Source organism: Xyrauchen texanus, chromosome 45, assembly GCF_025860055.1.
Source record: "Xyrauchen texanus isolate HMW12.3.18 chromosome 45, RBS_HiC_50CHRs, whole genome shotgun sequence".
Classification (NCBI taxonomy): Eukaryota; Metazoa; Chordata; class Actinopteri; order Cypriniformes; family Catostomidae; genus Xyrauchen; species Xyrauchen texanus.
Genome location: NC_068320.1, coordinates 15,065,960 through 15,090,627, shown reverse-complemented (window position 1 = coordinate 15,090,627; position 24,668 = coordinate 15,065,960). Strand labels below are relative to the sequence as shown.

The 24,668-nt window shown below is 37.1% G+C and overlaps 1 protein-coding gene across 1 annotated transcript in view; it reads left to right on the top strand.

Moving 5' to 3' along the window:
• The window catches only part of exoc4 (exocyst complex component 4), a 160,396-nt gene that overhangs the window by 18,731 nt on the left and 116,997 nt on the right, over positions 1-24,668 (top strand). Inside the window, exons 7-9 of the mRNA XM_052118956.1 lie at positions 4,211-4,385; positions 17,567-17,712; positions 18,470-18,558. Of these exons, the coding sequence (XP_051974916.1) occupies positions 4,211-4,385; positions 17,567-17,712; positions 18,470-18,558 (410 nt within the window). The remainder of the gene's footprint in view (positions 1-4,210; positions 4,386-17,566; positions 17,713-18,469; positions 18,559-24,668) is intronic.

Below are 24,668 nucleotides of genomic sequence, written 5' to 3'. Positions count from 1 at the left end.
TGTTCGGTACTTTTATTCAAAATTCACTGTCCTAGTGAGTAACACTATCGCTCCCTATGCTGTTGGCTACTTCCCTGCCCGTCGGCACATCTCACTTATGCATCTGTCTGTTTGAGAAGCCTCCTCGCCTGCTAGAAGCAAAAAATACAGGATGGATGGATGTTTTATATTAATTAAGTTAATAAGGTCTGAGAGAACAAAATATAATGCAACCATATGCTACAATGTAGTTAATGATAATATTAATAAAAAAAATATCTGGATAAATAGCCTTGATGTTATATAAAACATTATTAATGAAACAATAATAATTTTATATTAACCACTTTTACTGTATGAATCATGTCTTTGACTAATTTCCATTGTGAAAGGTGTATTTTTGCATTTTTTTTTATCAATTGGCATGAAGAAGTTGGCAAGTTTTTTTTGAAGCTCCTCTGTCATCTCCTCTTTGTTGGTGCATTCGTTTTGTAGGCTGTTAATTTAATAGTCAAAATATTTGGAAATATGTGAATGAGAAAAGAAAAAGTGTTGTTTCAGTAACAATGCACATATGCAATGTACAAATCATGTAATTCATGTACTGAAACATGCCATTTTTCAAATTGAATTAATTTGTAATTTGTTGCAGAATCATTTTATTAGGTTAGAATGGAAAAAAATGCCCTTGTAAGTCAAATGTTGTAAGTAGATATCTGAGCCTGTTTCCATCTGACCCCCTTGAGAATTAGGTGAGTTTGTTGTAAAAAATTTTATGTTTTAGTGTTACAAGATGTATCCCCTCTCCCAAAGTGTGTACATTTTTCCCAATAAATTTCAGGCTCTGTAATATATTTCTGAGTGCAATAGAAGGATCATTCGGAAATACATCTATGAATTTGCGTAGACTTGACGCTTTTATCCAATGCAAATTACTTTTGCATTGAGGCATACATTGTATTAGAAAGAGTTGAACCAAGGACATTGGCATTGCTTGCACCATGCACTACCAGATGATCCACAGGGACTATTTTACAAATGATGTAAAATGGGTAGATTTTGATTTCATATTCTCTTGAATAATAAAAATGGTCAGTGACAGTCATTTTAGATCTAGATGTCCCTCTAAAAGGAACTGCTCTGTACAGCATTCGTATTGAAGTGTGATTGGTTTCCATTGTTTTCTTTCTTTCTTGGGCTGTCTCTCCCTCCCTTTACCCGATGATGACTTGGTGGATCAATGCTCTCATTTCTCATATGGCATTTATACCTCCCTCATTCGAGAAATGGTATAATCCATAAAAGCGAAAAACAAAAGCAAGGGAAGAAAAGACAGATAATGAAGGCTCTTAAGGAAACACTTTTTACCCAAGGCAGAAATGATCTCTCAATTGTTTATTTTTTTTACAGCTATTCTTTGCATTTTAATGTTTGTCCTTCACTCCTCTCTATGATGTGTGTGCTTCAGTGTGTGAGAGAATATCAACTAACTTTTGATTGCTTGCCTTAATTAAATAAATGCCCCCCCCCTTTCTGTTTGATTGCAAGAGCATTGCTAAGAGGTTGTGTGAAAAATTCTCTAAAGACAAGTACACTAATATTTCAGAAAATATAATGACTTTGATTGTACACACACAACACTGCTGATTCCACACAGCAGATTAAACTGTAGATCTGTTCCTTGTTTATTGGTCTGTGTTTCTTCTTTTGCTATAGTTTATCACACAAGAAAATGTTCATATGTCCTGTGTAAGAATGAAGCCCTATTATTAACCATAGCTTGGAAGTTGAGGTAGGGCTCTGTTTCTATGGAAACCTCACCAGAAAGTGGAAGTCACTCTTGCATTAGAGTTCACAGTGGAACGTGCACCTTATGGTTTATGTGTAACAGCTGTGGATTGTTACACATAAATACAATTTAGCGCAACTCTGTAAAGCCATACTGAATTATCAACATTTTGCAATCCCCCTTTAGGATGCGTGTTAAGATGTATGCTTGTTTTAGTGGTTGGAGTGCAGTCAAGGTTTGGTGGCCTTTCTGCAATGTGTTTATGAAATAGGCACATGCAAAATATATTTATAATCAACTAGTCGGTGGGTTGCCTGAATGACAAGTCAACTTACTTACACTTACACTTACTGAGCACTTTATTAGGAACATTGTGGTCCTAATAAAGTGCCTGATGTGGTCTTCTGCTGTTGTAGCCCATTAGCCTCAAGGTTTGAAGTGTTGTGCATTCTGAGATGCTATTCTGCTCACTGCAATTGTACAGAGTGGTTATCTGAGTTACCATAGCCTTTCTGTCAGCTCTTCGGTCATTCTCCCGTTGACCTCTCATCAACAAACCATTTCTGTCCACAGAACTGCCACCCACTGGATCTTTTTTGTTTTTGGCACCATTCTCAGTAAACTCTCTAGAGACTGTTGTGAGTGAAAATACCAGAGATCAGCAGTTACAGAAATACTCAAACCAGCCCGTCTGCACCAATAATATTTTTTTTAGTACTTTATAAGTAGGTGTACAGGTGTTCTTAATAAAGTACTCAGTGAGAGTATTAGTCTTAAGGAAGCCCTGTATAATTTGGCCTGTTTCAGTTCACCTGACCCCAATGCAGGGATTTTTTCAAAAACAATTTGTGTTCAACAACAGCTGCAACGGAATGGAAACAAAATGCTGGTATGGAGGATGTCAGTGTGTAAGAAAATGTTTTGTTCTGTATTATACGTCTTTATATTGAGTCTGAGTCATGGGTTGTTTCCAGTCTTCTGTAAAAAAAAGCTTAACATGCGTTATGATTAGTGATTGACCGATATGGGTGTTTTAATGGCCGATGCGATATCCAGAGAGCAGGGTGGCTGATAGGCCAATACAATGCCAATATATCACACTATTTAATAATAGTAAATAATATAAACAAAAAAATTCATAAACTCTTTTTTAGCTCTATATTTACTCAATTTCACTCTAATCTTGTCTTTAACTTTGTAAGAATTACTATTAAAATACGTGCTTCAGAGGAAGATTTATAAGCGTTGAACAGGATGCTGGATCTGCTGAAGTTGTGTGAGGTTAGTTTATTACATCTGTTTAAATGAGATTTGCAGATGGTTTTACGTATTAGTTTTATGATATTTTGATTTTTATCATTAGACAAGACAGTTAAAATTGACAGTGAACTGTTGAGGAGAGACAGGGAGAATGAAACAGGCTAGCACTTTAACATTATGAGCTCAAATGCTTCTGCTGCAGCTCTGATATGTGGATCATTTAAATGACACTGTGTTACTATTATTGTAGTAACACAATGCCATGTAACAACGAAACGAACTGTGAATGGTCGTTTACATGTCTCAGTCACTTCACATGCAAGCAGGTGATTCTCAGCGCCCTCAAGAACCAAATCGGCCAAAGATTTATCAACCTCTCTTCCTCTTACCCAGATTCTAGTCTGACAGATGTGTGTTGTCCTGGTGGACCAAGAGAGTTTGACAGATGCTGCTAATTGTTGTTGGTGAACAGCTGGTGCTGCTCAATGGGGAGAGACTGTCAGCACCCTGCTGCTGTCATGTTCATTAGAAACAGAGAATGGACTGATTTTCGCTTAGTTTTGGTAGCCAAACTCACTGCAATTGTGTGTTTGTCTTAAGAAACCTCTTGAGGTTGGAGAGAGGATGGGAATGTGGCTTTACTGTTGTGTTTGTTTTGTAGGCCTTGATTGTGCTTTGTCATTACTTTTGTTTGTGCAAGAGCTAAGGAAAATTATTTTCACTTTAAAGGACCAAAACTTGATTATTAATTTGCTTATTCTTTAATGTTATCATTCATAAATGCCTCACAAGTATATAAAGAGCTATTACCCCTGCTTTAGATCCATTTTGATGTATTGTTCTCTCTCATTCAATTCAATTCCATTCAATTAAATTCAAAGTACATGGCAATATTGTTTTTGTATTGCAAAAGCAATAACAGGGACAAAATGAACAAGAGAAAATTAAACATTAAACATTAAACAAGTAGAACAAGACAAAAAAACAAAACAAAAAAAAACAGTAATAAACAGAATAAATACATTTATAACACTTTTGTATTAAAACACAAAATTATCTACAAAAGGTTGAGACGATATTTAATATAACATTTGTTTATATTTTCTCTCTCTTTCTGTCTGTCTCTCTCTCTCTCTCTCTCTCTCTCTCTCTCTCTCTCTCTCTCTCTGTTGCTCTCTTAAGGCTGTTGCTGGAACTGCTGGAGCTGTTGTTTGATAAGTTAAATGCTGTGGCCCAGGCTCACAGCGTGGTTCTGAGTCACCTGCAGCAGATTGTGGTCTCTCCCAAAAGAGTCCAGGAAGGGATCAAACTCTATGAGCAGGCAGATGTTTATGCCAAGATCCAAACTGTTCTACAGGTCAGTCCCTGCATAGTCAACTATTATACCAGATCCAGGTAATTGGATGTTAGGAACGCAATTTAAAAAAATAGCAGTTAAATATATATAGACAAAATTTTCAAATAGATTTTGACCCAAGCACTACCTTTAGTAGTGGTGATTTATATTGCTCTTGCTCATACCTTGGATTAAGGAAATTAGAAAATGATTGAGTGGTCATGAAATGCTCTTATATATATATATATATATATATATATATATATATATATATATATATATATATATATATATATATATATATAGTTTTATTATGTTCCCTGAGGTCCACTGATAGTTTTTTTTTTTGGTTGTTTTTGCATAAAAACAGTCATAATTAAGTAATATATTACCATTTTGTACCCTGTCTCTAACCCTCTGCTCGGTTTTGGCCTTAGCGCCTCCATAAAACTTCAACGTAAATGCCCACTGTTCTGATTAGATGTTCCGAATGGAGCCATTTTTTTTAAACTCAATCAGAAGAGAATGAACCAGCTCAACAATATTATAAAACTAAATGTCAAGGTTTACAAATAACGCAAATCCAACACATTGCACAAATATATTAAACTTCATCTCAAGCACAACTGTTAACACTAACATCGCGTCAAAAGCAAAAGAAGAACCCATTATAATCACTGATGCTGTTTACCATGGAAGCTTCTGTTGCGGTGTGTCACGGCAACAATAAACAGTTGTCCCGTTCCATTTTGCTCTGGCGCTACTACTTTCATTACCAACAACACAAAGAAACATTTTAGAAAGTCTGTGTTGACGTGCTCATTGTAGACAGCCTCAATCTGCTGCTTTGCGTTGCATCAACGGATGTGCCTGGTGTAGACAGCTTTTCAATACCATAAACAATTAAACAACCATGACAATTGAAATAATAATGGATGGAACTGTTTACTTGCTTAAATAGGGTCCAATAGTGTTTTTAACTGCCCCATATCCTTAAATGACAATTCCTTGGCAAAGCTTGACTTTTTTATGACTGCATCACAAGACACACACATCCAGTTTCCAGTAAACAAATCAAAATGGTCAAAGACATCCATCTAGTGTGTGTTTACATACACTAAGTATTAAAAGTACTGCTGATGGGTGAAAGAACAGTTTGTTGAGCAGTTTAAAAGACGCAATGTCAAGTTTCAACTCTGAAGAGATACTTGTTCATCTAAAAAAAAAAAATATGCATTGAAGTGAGGATAAAAATATGGATGTATATTGCAATGATGAAAGATTAATAAACATGGAGGAATTAAAAAAAAAAGCTATCTGCAACTATGGCAGACTTTTGCAGATAACCAAAAGTGCCAAAAAGCAACTATCAGGACCGATTAATCGTTAAAGCCGAAATATAGGTCAACCGATATTCTAGTTCACAGTGATCCTATGAAAGTAATATCCTACACATGTGCTTATGATTCAGAATAATAATTTTGTTCTGATTGCATGAGCTATAGCATTGAAAGCATCTGTTGTTTTACCCCAGGAATACCAGCAAACTAATATTGCACTAGTGTACAGCAAATTAGTTATTGATTCTATACGTTATAAACATCTGGTTGTCGATTAAATTCTGTACACACTACCTACATTTTTCTGGAGTAAATTTGGTTGTCACTCACATACATAGATGACCAAACTCTTTGTGTACAGAATGGGATAAAGCGCTCAGAAGGGAAGTGACAACCATATTCTCCTGAAGTGTGTATGTGGCCTCTAAGCAGTAATAATGAATGGAGGATAATTCTTCTGTAGCTGATGAGTTGTACAATGGTGGCTTCCATATAGCTGCTCAAGTAATTAAAAACCTCTTTAGATACAGATGGTCAGACTAATTGAAGATTCTAATTTGAAGAAATTGTAAAAAAAAGAGACCTTTTCATAACTGATTCATCTTTGCATTATTAACTGCACTTTTCTTTTCACGATTCGCTCGCTCGCTCTCTCTCTCTCTCTCTCTCATTTTCTGTCCACTCTCTCCCATTCTCTCTGTCTATATCTTGCTCTGTGTGAATTTCAATGCATTATTTTTCTCCCTGTCCAACACTGGATTCTAAAAAGTAACCAATAGCACAGCACAGACAGGAATCAAGAGATCGATGGAGAGAATGAGAAATAAAGTGAGAGCAAAGAGGGGTGTGGCAGTGCTGCTGAGGAACAAGTAAATGGGTTTGACATCATTCCATCAAACAGGGTGAAAATTCAGACTATGACCTTGTACTTTCTTCGATTTGTTTTATTTATTTTTTTATTTATTTTTTTCCTGCTTGTTTTTTTTTCCTCTTTCATCCAAGCCTTATGCAGAGAGCAGTAATGAAAGAACATGCTCTGCCCTGCCAACTGTTGCTAAGACACTGCTGAGCTCTTTGCAGACCTCAAGTAGCAAGACACGTCTCCCCAAGATGTGACTACAGGAGTCAAAATACGTACTTAACCACTGTGTGATGAGGGGTTTGACTGTGTGCGTGTGTACTGCCTCTATTCGTCGCCCATTAATGAATGAATTTGTTTACTTTGAGCCTTTTGGGAGCCTTTTGTTTCAGCTCATAGAAGTCTGTAGAAGATAGAAAGGTGAGAGGGAATTATAGAATAAATGAGAGAAATGTATGTTTTATTGTTTAAATGGGGTCCAATGCGCCTTGTGAGTAGATCACTCAAACTACTTTCGAAGGTTGTCAGGACACATTTGACAACATTGCATTTGTAGTGTAAACACGAATGCATCCCGATTAATCCCAGAAAGCATCAACGGACCACCTACTAAGGTAATATGACCATTGCAGAGCTGCAAAACACACTAAATTACAGGTTTTATAGGGGTCATTTCATGAGGAATAAAATTTTCCTTGATCTTTTGACATATAAGAGTTTATTGTACTATAAAAAAACATACAGTAAGTTTCAGATCTCAAAACTTCCACAACCATCCAAAAAGAGCATTTATTGACACCAAGCATTGACTTGGTCACTTGGGGGCCTTGATTAATGCATGACCACCTCCATAGTATGGGATCAACGCCTCTTTGGTCTGCCCATTGGCGCACAGTCAGAATGAATGGTAGCTGGACAGGTGCAGCCATTGCTACACATAGAGGGATCATTGATGTAGTTGTTAATTAACTAACAAAAAGATTGCGAATGTCGTGGAAGATTAAAAAAAGTTGTGACATTCCTGGCTGTGGGAATTTAGCTTCTTCCAAAGGACAACAATGTTAGGACCCCCAGTATCCCGTATTTAAGCAGCAAAACCAGTGAAATGGTTGGGGGTGCGCTTCAAAGATGTTAATCTATCATAAAACAGTGGGCATGTATATTGAAGTCTTAAAGGGGACAGCACAGAAAATCAAGCGTTTCAGACTGAGTTCAAGAGACAGGGTTGAAAAAGGTCATTTAATACTATATTATGATGTTATATTAACTTTACTAACTACTATACTAACATTATATGTGAACCTCAGGGAAAACTGTAAAGTAAAAAAAAAACATTACAACTTTTAAATTAATATTTTGAAATTAAAACCACTTTAAACTTTGCCTGTTAGGTATGACTGCATGGTCTCCCATGGTCATGGTGTGTGATAAAGTAAGACCTTGATTAGAATCCTCATTAAAGGAGATTTTCTCAATCATAGTGTTTTATTTTCACCTCTGATCCCAACTTTTTGAAGTCCCTATTCATCCCTTGGCTTTTCATCCCTTCACCTGGCTGTCTTTTGTGGTGACAACATCACGTCAGTTCAAACTACTTAAAATGCTAAAGCATGGACTCTCCCCCTGACATTAGCTTTCAAAGCTTAAATCCGAACCGTTATAAAGAAGCACAGTATACATTCTGCATCTTCTTTAAAAACACGCAAAGTAGCTGAAATAGCGCTGTTTTTGATCGCACTTTTTATCTTTCTCTTTTTTGTCATTTCCTGTCTATGTCTGTTGTTTTCTTTTCCTTTATTTTTTGTCCGTTTTCTTTTCTGTGCTTTTTTGTCTATTTTTGTAATTTTCTTTCCTGTGCATTTATTCCCTGTCCTGTTCATTTTCTTTTCTGTCATTGACGCTTTTCTCATAGGGTGGCATTCGAGTTATGTTATTAGGTGCTGAGTGCAGGGCTGTGTTTAGGTGTGATTTATGGAAGCCTTAGTGTCAGGTGAGAATGCGGGTCCCACCTGGTCTCACGCACAGAGCATACCCTGATATTCTCTTTGTTACTTGATTGGATATCTTCAGGATAACCTCTTGTTCTCTCCTAGGTGTAGATGAGACCTCTGTATTATCTCCTCTCCCTCACTTTCTCTCTATCTGCTAGGGGTGCACTGCTCAATTAGCCACCGATCGAAATTGGCCGATATTCGTCTTAAATCTGTGAACGGCAATCGGCCGGTCATGCCTAGAATCAGGGCTGATCTTTTTTGCAGCACGCAAGGAATCACACATACACACTTCTCCTCTAATGAATGAGCGATTGCTCAGCCCTTGAAGCATGACAGATTGGCCTTTGGAGGGCGAGTTGTTGGCTATTCTAAGCATTCATGAATGTAAACTTTCAGACATGCTGTAATTCACATGAATATACAGTTTTGTATTTAAAAATGTGTAAGAATTACACTGGTATGAATATTAAGTTGCACATTTTCTAGAGTCATTACCGTGACTCGTTGCACAGTGAGCAGGAAGAGGATATAGATACCGCTATACTGCTGACGGGTATAAAAATGAATTCACATCAAATAAACATGGAAATACATATCTGAAATGTATCGTAAGTCGTGACAATCAGATGTTGTGTTGAGCGATAGAGACTGTTTGAGCGATCATGATCGCTTTCGGTGTCAATCAAACATGCAGCTCTCCAGGTGCTCTCAATATCTCATCAGTCACTCATCTCAGCGCTATTCTGTGAGGATCCCAATTTTAATCAGATTAATGTTGGTCACAATACCACTAATAAAAGATGTAACTGATTAACCTTCAATAACGGCACTGCATCTTCACACATTTAATTAATAATTAGTGATTTGTGTTACAACAAGATGCCAAAGACAGTAAACAAATCATCGATATTAATGAGCAGTTTTAGAGCTTGTAATGGATATATTTTTCTTATTTTTGAAAGTATCTCTGCTGTGTGTGATGCTCTCATGTTTTTTGGTTGCCAGTATGTCACAATGACCTTTTGAACAGAACTATTCATAACAGTTTTCAATACAAATAAATGTTATCAATTCTCAATTAATGTCATTTTAATGTAATTTTGGTAGCACTTAATAAAAAGGTTTAACATCTTCAACATTAGTTAATGCATTAGGGATCATTAACAAACAGTGAACAATATGGTTAAATATAATGTTATTTAATAAAAATACAGTTGTTCATTGTTAGTTCATAGTGCATTAATGTGCATTAACTAAAACACCTTTTGATTTTAAAAATGCATTAGTATATGTTGTAACTAACATTGTTAATTAATTCATGTTAACGACAGTAATGTTGTTAAATAATTTTTAACAAATGGAAACTTTTTGTAAAGTGTTACTGTAAATTTACTGTGTGGGGCATAAATGTATAACTGCAGAAAATAACTTGCAAAATTGTGGCAAAGGGCACTTAAAGAAAAAATCGGTATTGGCCGTTCTTAGTGTTAAAAAAATCAGAGATCGGTATCGGCCTCAATTTTCCTGATCAGTGCACCACTACTATCTGTATTAATAATTCCTCTGCCAGCACTGTCCCTGTGAGAGGCAGGAATCATGTTGACCTTTCCATTACACTGAGGGCATGAAGGATCTGGAAAGACAGACCTGCTAGAAATGTTATAATCTTTATACTTTTGAGTTCCCGAGTCTTTGAACTGTGTTTATGTTATTCTTGGAGACAGTTTAACAAAAGTCTGTGAGTGTTAGAATCCATATCGGGCTTGCAAACCTGGTTCACAAAGGGGCGTGCAGATTATTTTTTAGGAGTGTGCAGAGTGAATAGCTATTGATTTTTTTTTAAGTTGCTGTTTACCGTATTTTTGCCACTGACAGACCACGCCTGGATCTATCCTACATAATTCTACTTCTTTAAATGACACAGAGAAAGGTACAAGACTTTTCAAAATTAAAGACTCCATGAAATCACTTGATGAGTGGAGTTTTGTTTGCTCTTTTGACAGATTTCCTATTGAAACAAGAAGCTTGATATATCGAAGGGCTAATCCGGTTTCATTTTGCCGATAGGCTTTAGTTTACTTTACAGAAATGATGCATGATTTACTACTTGCTAGTCAGTTGCTGTTAAAATCAAGGGGAAGTACATTCTCATTTAAGAGCATTTCATTGGACAAAAATCTGTCTTTTTCAAGATGAGTCATCAATATTTCTGATATTTCTTTCCGGCAGAGACAGATAAGATAACCTTTTGGCATGCACTACCAAGCAGATGGCTTCACAGCAAATAGACATGGACTCAAAGCCACAAAACTAAATTTTTGACTTAATTCGGTCTTAAATTATGGTTATGACTAATACGATTTTTATATTTCCTTTTATGTTTCCTTTAAGTCCTTCCCCCTAAGCCTCACGAACTAAGCCAGGAATGATGGGTAAGAGCATGAAGGGAACAAGAGCGTGAGATAAAATAAAAGAAAGAAAGGAAATTACAAACTTTTCACTTTGACAACTTGTTTAGATTTAGTGGGAGCCACACAGACTCGGAGTAATTGCATTATACAGTGTTAGTGAGGCGTTTCATGCCCTGACAGTGATTAGTCTGGCAGCATAGGGAGAGCCAAACTGCTTCTGTTTCATGTTGGCTAGATAGACAGTCACATGGCCTCTAAATGAGCTGTTGTGTACCAGCCTAAATTATCTATTGTAACCGGTCACAGCCCGCATATCATTTGTGGATTTGAGAGATTTCCATGACAGGGTCCATGGTCATAACAGTTAATTTCCATGTTAAATCCCAGTGTTACATTTTCCTTCAGAATATTGTCGAGATGCACTGGTTGTTTTGAAAAGTGTCGCTCTTATGTTCATTAATTAATTATGCCAGCAATTATGCATTCTTCAGTGTATGTGTATCTCTGTAAAAGCTTTGCCTGTAGTGGACCATATTGCTGAGTATTGCTGACGGTAATGTTAATGACCCAATCTTAGCAATATATTACAAGGAGTGACCCTCATGTGCACTATGTAATACCTACATTGAACTGGAATGTGTCAAAGGTAATGCACACACTGCAGAATGAGGAGAAGAAAATGCACAGCTATGCTTTTGAATCCATAGATTTCACAGTGTATCACTGATGAGTTCGGCTTGTGTCTTTAGAGAAAGGTTGTTTGTCTCGGACTTGAGCAAATCTGTCTCAGATTCATATTGTTCTAAGGATTGGGAGTGATTTGTTTTGTTTTGTTTTTGTTATTTTTTTCTTTTGGTCATTTATCTCTTGTCACTTTTTGATCCGAAGAGTAGAAACAGGACAGGAAATTTTGAGAAGACTGGGGAACAGAGTTGGGAAAATGTAAAATTTTTACATTTATCCATTTGGCAGATGCTTTTATCCAAAGTAACATACAGTACATCCAGGGTAAAACAATGTTTTTATCAGTTAGTTTCCTTGGGAATCAAACCCATGATCTTGGTGTTGCGAGTAGCACCAGTTAAGCTACAGGAAACAATAAACTGGGAACTTGCTTCACCACTTGCATTGTGCCCCAACCGCCAGGCTACATCTTCGACACAATCTCACATTTTTGATCACTTTACAGTTTGCAGTATTTGACCCTTTCCGTTATACATTTGTTTTGAAACATCTACAACGCAGCCTCAAAGTATGGATTCACCAAGATGCAATCTCTAAACCATCTTAATCTTTTAACACAGGATTAGCCTTTGAAAGATTCAGCCCAGTTTGCTATTATTAATTCTGGTTAAAGTTGGCAATGTGTATTTTATAATTCAGCAGAGCTCTAGAAAACCCCCAGAAAATGTGTTATTTACAGATTATTTTAGTCATTGCTTTTCAAGAAATACCTTAATAGAATCAATCACAGACTAGTCAAAGGTGTGTTCTCACTTTTGAACCTAACTGTGACTTACATGTTTATATATGGCGTCACATGTGTCTGGGGATTCTAACAATATTATCATAATGATCCACTGGATGATTTCAGTGGATAAGCATCTGACATCCTGCACTGACAACATACTGTATGTTTGAACCTGTCTTTTGAAGCAGACAAAATGTGGCCTTAATTATACATTTCCTCAACCTATTTAAGATGCCAAGGGTTATGGGGGCCTGGGTAGCTCAGCGAGTATTGACGCTGACTACCACCCCTGGAGTCACAAGTTCAAATCCAGGGTGTGCTGAGTGACTCCATCCAGGTCTCCTAAGCAGCCAAATTGGCCGGTTGCTAGGGAGGGTAGAATCACATGGGGTAACCTCCTTGTGGTTGCTATTAGTGGTTCTCGGTCTCAATGGGGCGCATGGCAAGTTGTGTGTGGATCGTGGAGAATAGCATGAGCCGCCACATGCAGCGAGTCTCCGCTGTGTCATGCACAACGAGTCACATGATAAAATGCGTGGATTGACTGTCTCACAATTGGAGGCAACTGAGACTTGATCTCTGCCACCCGGCTTGAGGTGAGTAACCGTGCCACCACGAGGACCTAGTAAGTAGTGGGAATTGAGCATGTCAAATTGGGTAGAAAAGGGGATCAATTTAGAGAAGAAAAAAAAAAAAGATGCCACGGGTGATAAATACTCCTAAAATGTCTCCAATAAGATACCTTTAATAATATTAAATTTTTAGGCTTATTTATTTATTTTGTGTGGAAGGAGGAGAAATTGGATGAAATTGCAAAATGTAGGCAGAAGAAAAAACAAATAATTGGATCAAGTTTTTAATCAACATGTAATTTTCTCTTTTTGCCCAAAGTGTCATACATATTTAATTGCACCTCTGAAGTAAAATAGGAAGAATAATAAAAAAGTGTTGTTTCTGTATGGCATAAAAAGTTATGAAGGTCATGCATGCAGCAAAATAAAAAAAAAAATTAAATAAAAAAATTGGAAATAATCATGTTTTGTGAAAAAGCCATAATCTCAGGAGGGTTTGACGAGAGACAAGAATCCTTATTTATTTCCCTGGTTTCTTAAAGCACTCTGCAAGTGTCTCACCTGCACATCCCTCATTGCTGTTTTTCTTTTGTAATTAGCTTGATTTGTTGCGAATAGCGGGGATGAGTGCTGCTTTTTGGCGTTCATGACAGTAAAGAATGCATCCTTAAAGACAAGGGCTTGGGTTCTCTCAAGAGAGAACATCTCACATCTCGCAAAATGCTTTGTAAACTTTGCAAAGTTTTTTTATTATTTATTTTTTTAGCTGTAATAACACAGAATTGTTGTAATGGCAGTGGTCTATACTGAGACACACGCACACACATGCATTTGCACAAATCCAGCCAGTGTGCTCTGTGTTTATTATCTGGTGTGAAAAGCTATTTGCTGTTTCTCAAAGGCTCTTGTTTCCCAAGTCCATTTTCAGACTGTGTTTTCTTGGAAGAGGCCATGAATATTGATTTTTCCCTTCTGCTAAAACAACCTAGTCTTTAAGGCTCCAATAAAGGAGAGGGCTTGTGAAATGAACATCCGGAAACGGTGTGACCGTCATGTTACTGCTGCTCAAGGTGGTGTTTTTGTATGTCCTTGCCTTCCTTTCCATCAGAACAGTCTTGAGTCTTCTTGAGAAAGTTTTCTGTAAAAATGATGATGTATTGACTAAGGATGAACAAAGGTAAATATGTTCAGAACCGACTAGTCGATGTGTTGTATGAATGACTATTTAACTAAGCGGTCTTTCAGAAGCCCTGTATAATTAGGCTGGTTTAGGGTCTTGTTTAATGGACACCAATCAGACTGGCTTGCCACTAAAAATTTATATAAAGCTAATTTGGATAAACATACTACAGCAGATGACCTCACAAATCGAGTAGTCTGTTTTTGGATGACTTGTCCAACAAATTGATCACATCAACATTCCAGGAAGGTTTTTTCCCCCAATGAGGACACGGATCAGTGTATAAATTAACTGCTGCCCTCAACAGCCATGTGGCACATCAGTAAGGTAGCACGAAAACTTCATAGTAATGTAAAACAATCTTTTGTTAGCTTGAGTCCATCCACGGGCAGCATAATTCATAAGTGGTCTGCTCTTTTGTCTCTCTTTGACGTGGTACTTTTAGACATTCCAGTTTGAACACAGCAGTTTGTCTCCATGTTTCATTACCAAGCTCATTCTAGTGTTCTTTGTTTTGTTGGTGGAGCTACCTCTTTTGTTTCCTCCTACATGTTTGGTGTTTTAGAATGGATACAGCTCTGCTGCAGCCCACGCTCCGTCTCTGTTGTTACAAAGGCTATTCTAATAAGCTGCATTATAATGGTGATGAAGGCAATTCTGATAAGGCATTGGGTAATTTTAGTGAAGATGCCCTTGCCGACTTTAATGAGTCCTGTCTTAAACCTTTACTCACTTCATCATTTTGTATTTTCTTTAAATATGTTGCCAAAAATATTTGCTTTTGCTTACTTTCACATAAAACGTTCCACACACACAAAAAAGCAGTACTGGTAACGAGCAGTTCCTAGCTTGTTCAGATTTTTGAAGAGCAAATTGACATTGTGTTAAAAGACCCCACTGAGGGCTCTGAAAACTTGCCATACCGAAGTATAAACATTGTTAACATTAAATATTTCCAATATGTTTTTCGACTGTCATGGGGATGCTCTCTTATCAATTTGTGGCTTCATTTTCTTCCATGGATGTTAATTTGTGGTCTGCAATAAAACATGTTTTCTGTAAAGTAGTGCTGTCAGTCGATTAAAAAGTTATATCGCATAATGTTTCGTAGTTAATCGTAATTAATCGCATATTTTGAAAGTGCTGAAATTTGACTCTAAATGTAATTATTTTCTTGTCAAAATGCATTTATTTCCTTTTTAGGAAAGAAATCAAAATAATATTTAACAATATAATGCTTAATTAACATTTTCCAAACAAAGCCATCCAAAATATAAATATAGAAATGCACTAAAATAGCACCAATTCAAGTAACATTAAACGTTTCCCAAAGTCTAAGTGGGAGATTGACTAATTGAAATAACTAGTCCTCCCATAGGTTGCATATTCAGTGCAATGGGCATTAAATCTCTTACGTTTAAGCTCTAGTTTAAAGCATTTCAATAAGAAAAAAAAGAATTAAATAAACACCTGGAATATTTCTTAACAAATTGCCAGTTTTTCATCATACATTTCTAATAATAATAATAATATAAATAAATGTTTTTCTAAAGTTAGCTCTCCGGGACAAGGCAAAAATGGCATTATCGACTCAAGATAAAGAGGTGCAACTATATAAAATTCACCCCATAAGTACAAGTTGTGATATTGTTAATAAAGGAAAGAAACTAAAATGATTTATATCTTAAAATAGTTTAATATGTTATTCAATATATTAAAACATGATGGGGACATGCAATGCACTGCACAGTAGAAATTTCAGGTAACACTTTACAATAAGGTTCCATTTGTTAACATTAGTTAAATTTAGTTAATATGAACTAACAATCAACAATACTTGTACAGCATTCATTAATCTTGGTTTAATTTTAAAATAGAGTAATACATTTTTTAAATAGTTAATGCACCATGAACTAACAATGAACAACTGTATTTTTATTAACTAACATTAACAAAGATTAATAATTTCTGTAACCTTTATGTTGTTAATTGTTTGTTCATGATACCCAATGCATAAACTAATGTTAACGATTGTAAAGTGTTACCAAATTTCCAGTGTTACTTTTTGCTTTGTTTTTGACTGATCACCTCCTAATCTCCTCTTTATGTACATCTCAATCCATCTCTTTCCCTTCCTATGTTTACTATTTCCATCATAAAATCTCATTCTCATCTCAACATCACTCACTCACTCACTCACTCACTCACTCACTCACTCACTCACTCACTCACTCTCTCTCTCTCTCTCTCTCTCTCTCTCTCTCTCTCTCACTCTTTCTCTCCCATCATCCATCCTCCATGTTTAATTGCCTTAAATGTTCCATGTTCCCCTCTCCGAGGTCACTGTATTGGGTTCAAACTCCATCATCAGGCAAACATTAGCATTTAATTAAGTCAGTGGTCTACATACGAGACCCGCTCCATCACTGGATCAGATTGGCATTATTAATTAATAATCTGACAGGAATGTAACAGGCCTGCTGGATTGGGTTTGTCTCTGGGCTGAGGAATGGCTGTTGATGAGACTTCCCCTCCTTTCATAGACAATCCCCTTCTTATCTCTCTTTAATTATGGTATTATCAGTCAGATGCATTTCCATCTGTCCCTTTTCCTACTTCCATCTCCACTTTGGACTGGTGTGCAGCCAGGATTAAGAACAAGACCAATCAAATTGCTGTGCTAAGTTATGGAACCATTGGGAAATGGGGTGCTCATTTTTGGAAAAGTTAGCTTGATCTTCTTATAGCTGTTGGAAACTCCTTTAATGATTATGGATTGGGTTGAATGGGATATTCATGAACAGTTTTAATCAAAGTTAATGGGATTTTGCTGGCGGACATGGCAAGAGTTCGAACTTTAACAGACAGTTTGGAAAGATGGGCCTGAGACAGACCTAGAAACAGATTAGTTAAAACTGACTGACCCAGTTCAAAGAGATCATGAATCAGTCATTTTAGGCCCATTTATTTTACTTTATAAGTTGCTAGACTGCCAGCAAGAGTAGTTGAAAGCCACAGATTAAATAATTAACTGATTAGAACTGCATATGTATTGGAAAAGGTCTGCTAAGTTAGAACATGAACCACTCACACAAGTATTAAAAACTGACAGGCCTGTGTTAGCTTACTTTACTCTATTGGTCGATTATGGTTTTTTTAATGACCGATTCTTTAACTTTTAAATTTGCTCCCCCTAATCTTAATTGTTGGTAGCAAGGTCATGGGTTCAATTCCCAGGGAACACATATAGTTTCCAATAATATGTCGCTTCGGATAACAGCATCTGCCAAAATGCATTAATGTTAAATGTAATTTTTTTTGACTGAATAAACAATAAAATATGGCTTGTATCAAACCTGCTTTTGTGCCCTTCAGGTGCTTTTAATGGATTACTTGGATGTCAAAAACACACGTAGTGCTGCAGAACCTTCCGCCCAGCTCTCCTATGCCAGCACTGGTGGAGACTTCGGAGCATTCTTCGCTAAGAAGAAACCTCAACGACCCAAACAGTCTCTGTTCAAGTAAGTGTGTTCTTGCAGGTGTATTCGGATTTGGGGATTTGCTCTAGCTAAATTTAAATGTTTTCACATGCATTTGTCTGGTAAAGGTCAGAACAGTGGTTCTCTACTGGTTTCGATTTTACATTGTACACACATTGTGGGTGACACAAACCATTTATCCTTGTACATTGACCCATATTCAATGTAGTCTGGGTTGTATTTTTGTGTACCTTGTTTTATTTGGCCCATGATTTTCAAGTATGAGGGCATGTCATGTCTGTCTATGTTGGCATCGTCCTAATTTTGTTATACTAAGTGACAGATGCATTTGCGCAAAAATTAGTTTATAGTTTACGCACAGCCTTTGAGGTCAACAACAAAAGATATGCAAAACATTTTCTCCTACCTTTTAAAGCTGCTAAACCTATTTATTTAACTATCCTAGCTATGCACGATTATATAGTTAGTTGAATTTTACAATTTATATTTAGCATTGTTTTTTCCCCCTGCTGTCTGCAACTGTATCATAAAAAACCTGTGAAAAACCGTATCGTTAAAAAAACTATGTTTTTGTGTTGTGTCCCACCAGTTTAGAATCACTGGTTTTTAAAAGGAGACGGGCTATTTTTTCTGACCACAGGATCATTTTTTTTCTTCACACTTATCTTTATATCAGATATCATATATATATATATATTAGATTTAAGGTTTACTAAAATAAGAGATCCTGTGACCTACTTTGGTGTGAGCTTTGACATTTGAACTGTTCCTTTTGCAGGTTTGAGTCTTCGTCCCACGCCATTAGCATGAGCGCATACCTGCGAGAGCAACGTCGGGAACTCTACAGCAAAAGTGGGGAGCTGCAAGGTGAGTAAGAGAGAAAGGTTAAATGGAGGGTCTAGAGAGTAAGTCAGGATGACAGGTGCAGTGTGGTTTGGATGGAAGGAGAGATGGAAGGAGAGAGAGATGATGGAGAAGATTCCTTGAAGTTATTGGGGAGAACAGTCGCTTAGCTATGTATCTTCCACCTGTTAGAGTCTTCTCATTCTCTCTCTCTCTCTCTCTCTCTCTCTCTCTCTCTCTCTATCTATCTACACACACAAATGCACACTCACAAACACCTTACTAGTGTTAGACAGACATCCTAGGCAGTAACTCTCTCTCCCTTATTCTCACACTCTTCACAATGACCTTGCAGTTTCAATCAGTAGTGCTTGACAGTTGTGTGTGCCTTTTTGTTTTTCTTCTTTTTTTTCCTCAAACAATCCCTGTGAGACACACTTTCTGTGAAGTGATCTAGAGAGGGAGCACAAGGTGTTCAGAAAAGAGAAGTGAAGGACACATAGAGGGATAGAAGTGAGAGGCAGATGCTTCTCACACCATTCAGAAGTATAGACTTTTTGTTTTTTTTACTTGAGAGAAAATGTTATACTTCTGCACTAAAACCCTGAACTTTAAGGGAAATAAATCACAACAAAAACTCTCCAGCTCTCTTTTTACAGGCTTGTGTGTCTTTCGATATAAAGATGGAGGATGCTTTGACATTAGGTTTTCTCTCTGTAGTGAGGCGACTTTGCTGCAGAGTTATTATTGTAATCTAAAGCAAATACAAGTACTGTTGATTTGGTGTGCTTTCACTCTAACATCCTTGGTGTGGACAAGTCCAATTGATGTCAGAGTTTGGTTTGTTTGGTTGGTGTGAAAGGAGTTTAACAAGCTTAGGTGCTCCAGGACATTTAGCAATTGATATACTAAAGCAATATGTACTAAATTGCAGGAGTGAAATGCTTTTAATTACATTTTATTAAAATAAAATCAACATATCAGACATCCCAACTGTTGGTTGCAAAATGGTGTGTGTGGTGTCAGTTAGCTACTGATACTGATAAAAGGTGGACTCAACTTTGTAGCTTTCATTTATTTCACAAACATGTCACTTTTGTTTAAGGAATATGGTCTTTGTAGTATTTACATCTCAGATTTCATGTTACTACGAGTGCACAGACATGCAAAGTCTAGGTATGTCATAAAATATCTATATATCGATTATAGATCATCACATTATTTTATCTATATATTTTTGAGGTATCGATATATTATCATTAGCCAACATTTAAATTTAAAGCCTAATTTGTGTGCTTTCCAATTCACTCAGTTGGTCTTTTGTTTAATGTCTGCCGTAATAATGTTGGGAAACCACAAGGGGGTGAAAAAACATTTACTGAAGCAGGTCGCAAGGCACAAGAATCATAACATTGGACAGGCATTTTAGAGCTCCTTGTACATGATGCATACACACAAAAGTTACAAAGATTTTTGTACCTCTTAAAGAATGAAAGTGACATTGATAAGTTTGCAGGTTAGTGTATGAAACTGTTTTAAGTGTGCAAACTGAATGATTATAAATTGTTGTCAAACCACAAAAAAATATATACACAATATATCATCCACTGATGGCTAGAGTAAAAAATCGTTGTCCTTTGATAATGATTTGGGTCAAATTTAATGGAAAACTATATGTGGCACTGAATCCTGCTAAATTTAGATATTCATTGGGAAAATCTTCAAATTATCGATGTGTGAAAAAGGCATCGATCCCAAGTCTAGCAGAGTCCAAGTAAAATTTGTGCACTCTTGTATTTGCATATTTAAAAGTTTTGTCTCTGATGCGGTTTTGGTTCTGTATAAATACAAGTTCTGCATTAAAGCGACCTTACAATTTGTACTCATGCTGATACGTTGTTTCATGCAATATTCCTGTGCAAATACACATGTAGCTTTTTTCCTCAAAGTTCTTTTCAAATGTTTGGGTTTCTCATCTCAGTGCTTAAATATAATTACTAAAACATAATCCAAAACAAATAAAAACTAAATAGAAAAACTGTGAAAAATGAATCTGTAACTATTAAAAACATTGTATAACTAAACTGATGTGTAAATGAATTTTGAAAACAGTCTTATATTAAAAAATACATTTGAAAATACAAAACTATAATAACCTTGCATTGCCTTTCACATGAATGGATTTTTTTTTCCATAATTCCCCAGCTCTTCAAATATGATTCCATTTGATTGCGAACCTCCAATCACAGCTGAACCACCAAGCGCAAGAAGAGTAAGAGGAATATCCAGATTAACATGAGATATTGAAGTTAATGGGCTTCTAAGACTCTCATGGTCTTTTCCTTCAGATGCTTCAGAAGTGAAAGGAGAAAAATATTTGATTGGTTGAGCACCTCGCACCACCAAATGGGAGATAACATTTCCACTTTTCATTTGTCCCATCACAATGCAGATGCTCCGGCCTCTGTCTGTTAGCTTAAAGAATGAAAGGAGATTGAAGGGACAAAATAATTTAACAAACGGAATAAGTCGACTCAGTGGAGGGAGTGAGGATAGGGTTGAAATTCATTGTTTTCATTACGTGGGCAGAGGTGCCATTCATGGATTTCTTAGGGAATAAATTAGAAATATGACAATGTGTATTGAAGCCGACAGAGAAATATTTCTCCAGTTTTTAATTGAGTTTGCAGACGTGCAAAACTGAAGCATTACTGCCAGATGGTCTGACATCTGACCTGACTGAATGTTTTTAAAAGAAACGTTTAAAAGTCATTAAATGATCCATAAATAAGTGACAGGTTTTGCAGTTAGTATAATGACCTCTCAGCTCCTGACTCTTACAATATGCCAAATATATAGGCATTCAGTATAATGTCCAATCTCTTTTTACACAAGCAAGTCACTGTGCAAGCCTGAACTATGCAGATGTTTAAACATCTGTGCCTTTCCAGTGCAGTGCAGTTGGCAGTAAATGCATGACTTGTTGCAGGTATGGGTGGGCGTTAATGCTCATGGAGTGGAGTGGTGGTATAGTGGTCTAGGCACATAACTGGTAATCTGATAATCAGAAGGACGCTGGTTCGAGCCCCACAGCCACCACCATTGTGTCCTTGAGCAAGGCACTTAACTCCTGGTTGCTCCGGGGGGGATTGTCCCTAAGTGCACTGTAAGTCGCTTTGGATAAAAGTGTCTCCCAAATGCATAAATGTAAATGTAAATGCTCGGGAGTGAATTCAGTGATCGATCATGAAGACAAATGATTAGTGTGACTTTATTATTTTTTTTAACCTTAAAAAAAATTCACACCAATCAAAGTCCTATTACAAATATAAGCAAGAGTGCAAATATCACTTCTCTCAGTAGTCCTTGATGAAACGTAGCAGACTCTGTCTGAGGTAGATTACTGTTTACCGCTTTCAACTCCTTCTCTTTTTAGCGACTGGTTGCCAAAGGTATAGTTCACCCAAAAATGAAATGTACTCACCCTCATGCCATCCCAGATATGCATGACTTATTTTCTTCTGCTGAACACAAACAAAGATTTTTAGAAGAATATTTCAGCTCTGTAGATCCATACAATGCAAATGAATGGTGACCAGAACTCCAAAAGCTCCAAACTGGAGATAAAGTCAGCATAAAAGTAATCCAAATGACTACATTGGTTTAATCCATGTCTTCTGAAGTGATCCTTTTGGCTTTGGGTGAGAACAGACTAAAAATCACTCCTTTTTCACTGTAAATCTTATAATTGCAGTCTCTTGGCACAATCATGATTTCAAGCTTAATTACACTTCCTTATCGCATGTGCAGTGCACCAGATGGCGCTATAGGAAGTGTAATCAAGCTTGAAATCATGATCACCAAGGAGACTGCTGTCAAGATGTACATTGGGAAGGAGTTACATTTTGGTCTTTTCTCACCCAGAACCAACTGAATAAGACATTGATTAAACCACTGGAGTTGTATGGTTTCATCTATTTGAGATAGCTCCACACTGAACCCTTCTCCAGTGATATGAAAGCAAAATACCCCCACAATTTGTACATGTGTTGTAAATACTAAATTGCTTTACCACCTTTACTTGAAGCGGAATGAATTTGGAAGTGCTTTGTACAACTACAATTATGTTTGTGTGCGATGTCATGTAAAACGTCTCTGAGCCAGCGTGTGTGTGTTTGTGGAAGTCATTATAAAAGCACACTCAAAGCCTCAATAGCTTAAAACCACTTTCTCTCCTAAGGCACGGCGCGTACAGATTAATTAATCCTCAACTTCCTTCTGAAGAGTTCATAACTGCTTCAGTTCTCTCTCTCTCTCTCCCTCTGTCTGCCTTTCTTCTCTGTATGTCTCCTTTTTCCCTCTGCCTCGACCCCTTCCATGTTTTGGAATTTATCATAATTCTTTAGACAGGTATGGTAGGAGAGTGAGAGTGAAATTGTAGGGAGAGAGAGTGGGGAAAGAGATTGGTTTGGACTCAAACTTGCATCCCTTGTTTGAGTACCAAGGATCAATGTTTCTGGAGCACATACTGTACAGTGCCCCAAAGAGAGCAAGAGGGTGGATCATGGTGAGTGGTTGGGCTGTGGGCGGAGGAGAGCTGTTGTCTGATGCTCTGATTTGTGAAGCACAATAGGGGTAGGAAAGGTGCAAATGAAAACAATCACTCACCAGTGGAGCGAGGACGTGTGTATGTGGGCGTATATAAAAGTGTGAGTATATGTGTCTATGTCAGTTTTCTTTACAGTAATGAAAGTTGGGGTGTTTGTGGATAGTGACAGACACTTTAGTCTTCTCTAGCCGTACAGACACTCACTAAGGAACCTTTGCTATGAGACCTTTAAAACTTTTCAAAGTCAGAATGGTGATCAAGGATCAGTTCCTGTCCCCTTATCTAAACAGAGACCATCCATCCATCCATCCATCCATCCATCCATCCATCCATCCATCCTTTTCTTGACCTTTTATTTTTATAGCTGTTGATTGGCGCCATATCCTCTGTATTCAGGAGTGGCATTTCTTAGTGTCTGTTTTAGAGCACCAAAGACAGTATGCAATCAGGCATTCCTACTGAGAGCCATAGAGAGTGACAGATTGACAGAAGCTACAGGGAGTAATGTTAGGTGTGATTGTTGAAGAGGGACTTCACTGTTTGGCACACAATCAAAGCACACTTGATGGACATCAAGGAGAGGAGTAGGAATGACAAGGAAAGGTCACTTGTCTGTTTCCATCCAGACAAAACACACCTGTAAATGCCTCTAGAGACAATGGGACTGATTTCTATGATTGTTTTGTTTATTTACACATGATTTGCACATCACAAACAGAAATATGCATTGTTATGCCATATACTTTACATGTTGTGCTTGATCGTGTGTGTGTGTGTGTGTGTGTGTGTGTGTGTGTGTGTGCGTGCACGTGCACGTGCGTGCGTGTGTGTGAGAGAAGTCTGTTGATCTGTGTGCTAAATCAGGCTTGATGGAGCCCAGAGACTCTTTGAGAAGATATGACACTCCATACGGCACATAAGAGTGTAGCTCTTTAAATGCCTCTTTAAATAAGATTGCATGTTTATGTGCCCATATGTTTGCAAAGAGAATGAGTGTCTCTGTGTCTGTAGCACATGATCATTTGTTATATTCCTATTTTATCTCAATATATACTAATGAGTATATAACCAATAGATCTGGCTGGAGTCGTGATAGCCACAGATGCTAAAACATCACAGCTCTACCTAAAACTGAGGAAGAGAATGCAGGCATTAGAGAAATTAGCAATTCAATTGTTGATGTTTTCTTTTGTTCTCTCATTACATTTGCTCCCTGGGCTCCTCATCCGGCACTCCAAATTAAATCCAAACAAATAAAAGAGGGTGCTTGTGCTGGAACTGGCAGCTGTAGATCATCTGCAGAACTCTGCAATACACACTTCATGCCTATCAGCATCCTGGACTTTGTGTTTGTATGTGTGCTGGAGTGTTGTTTGAGCCATTGGGGCATCCTCAACTATTTCAATCCTGTTTGAGTTGCTGGAACACTTGGACCACTGATATTCATTCCCTAATTTACAATGTTATCCACCTTAACCTGGATGCACACTACAAAACAGAAGCTCATCAACCAAGTCTCTGTCTA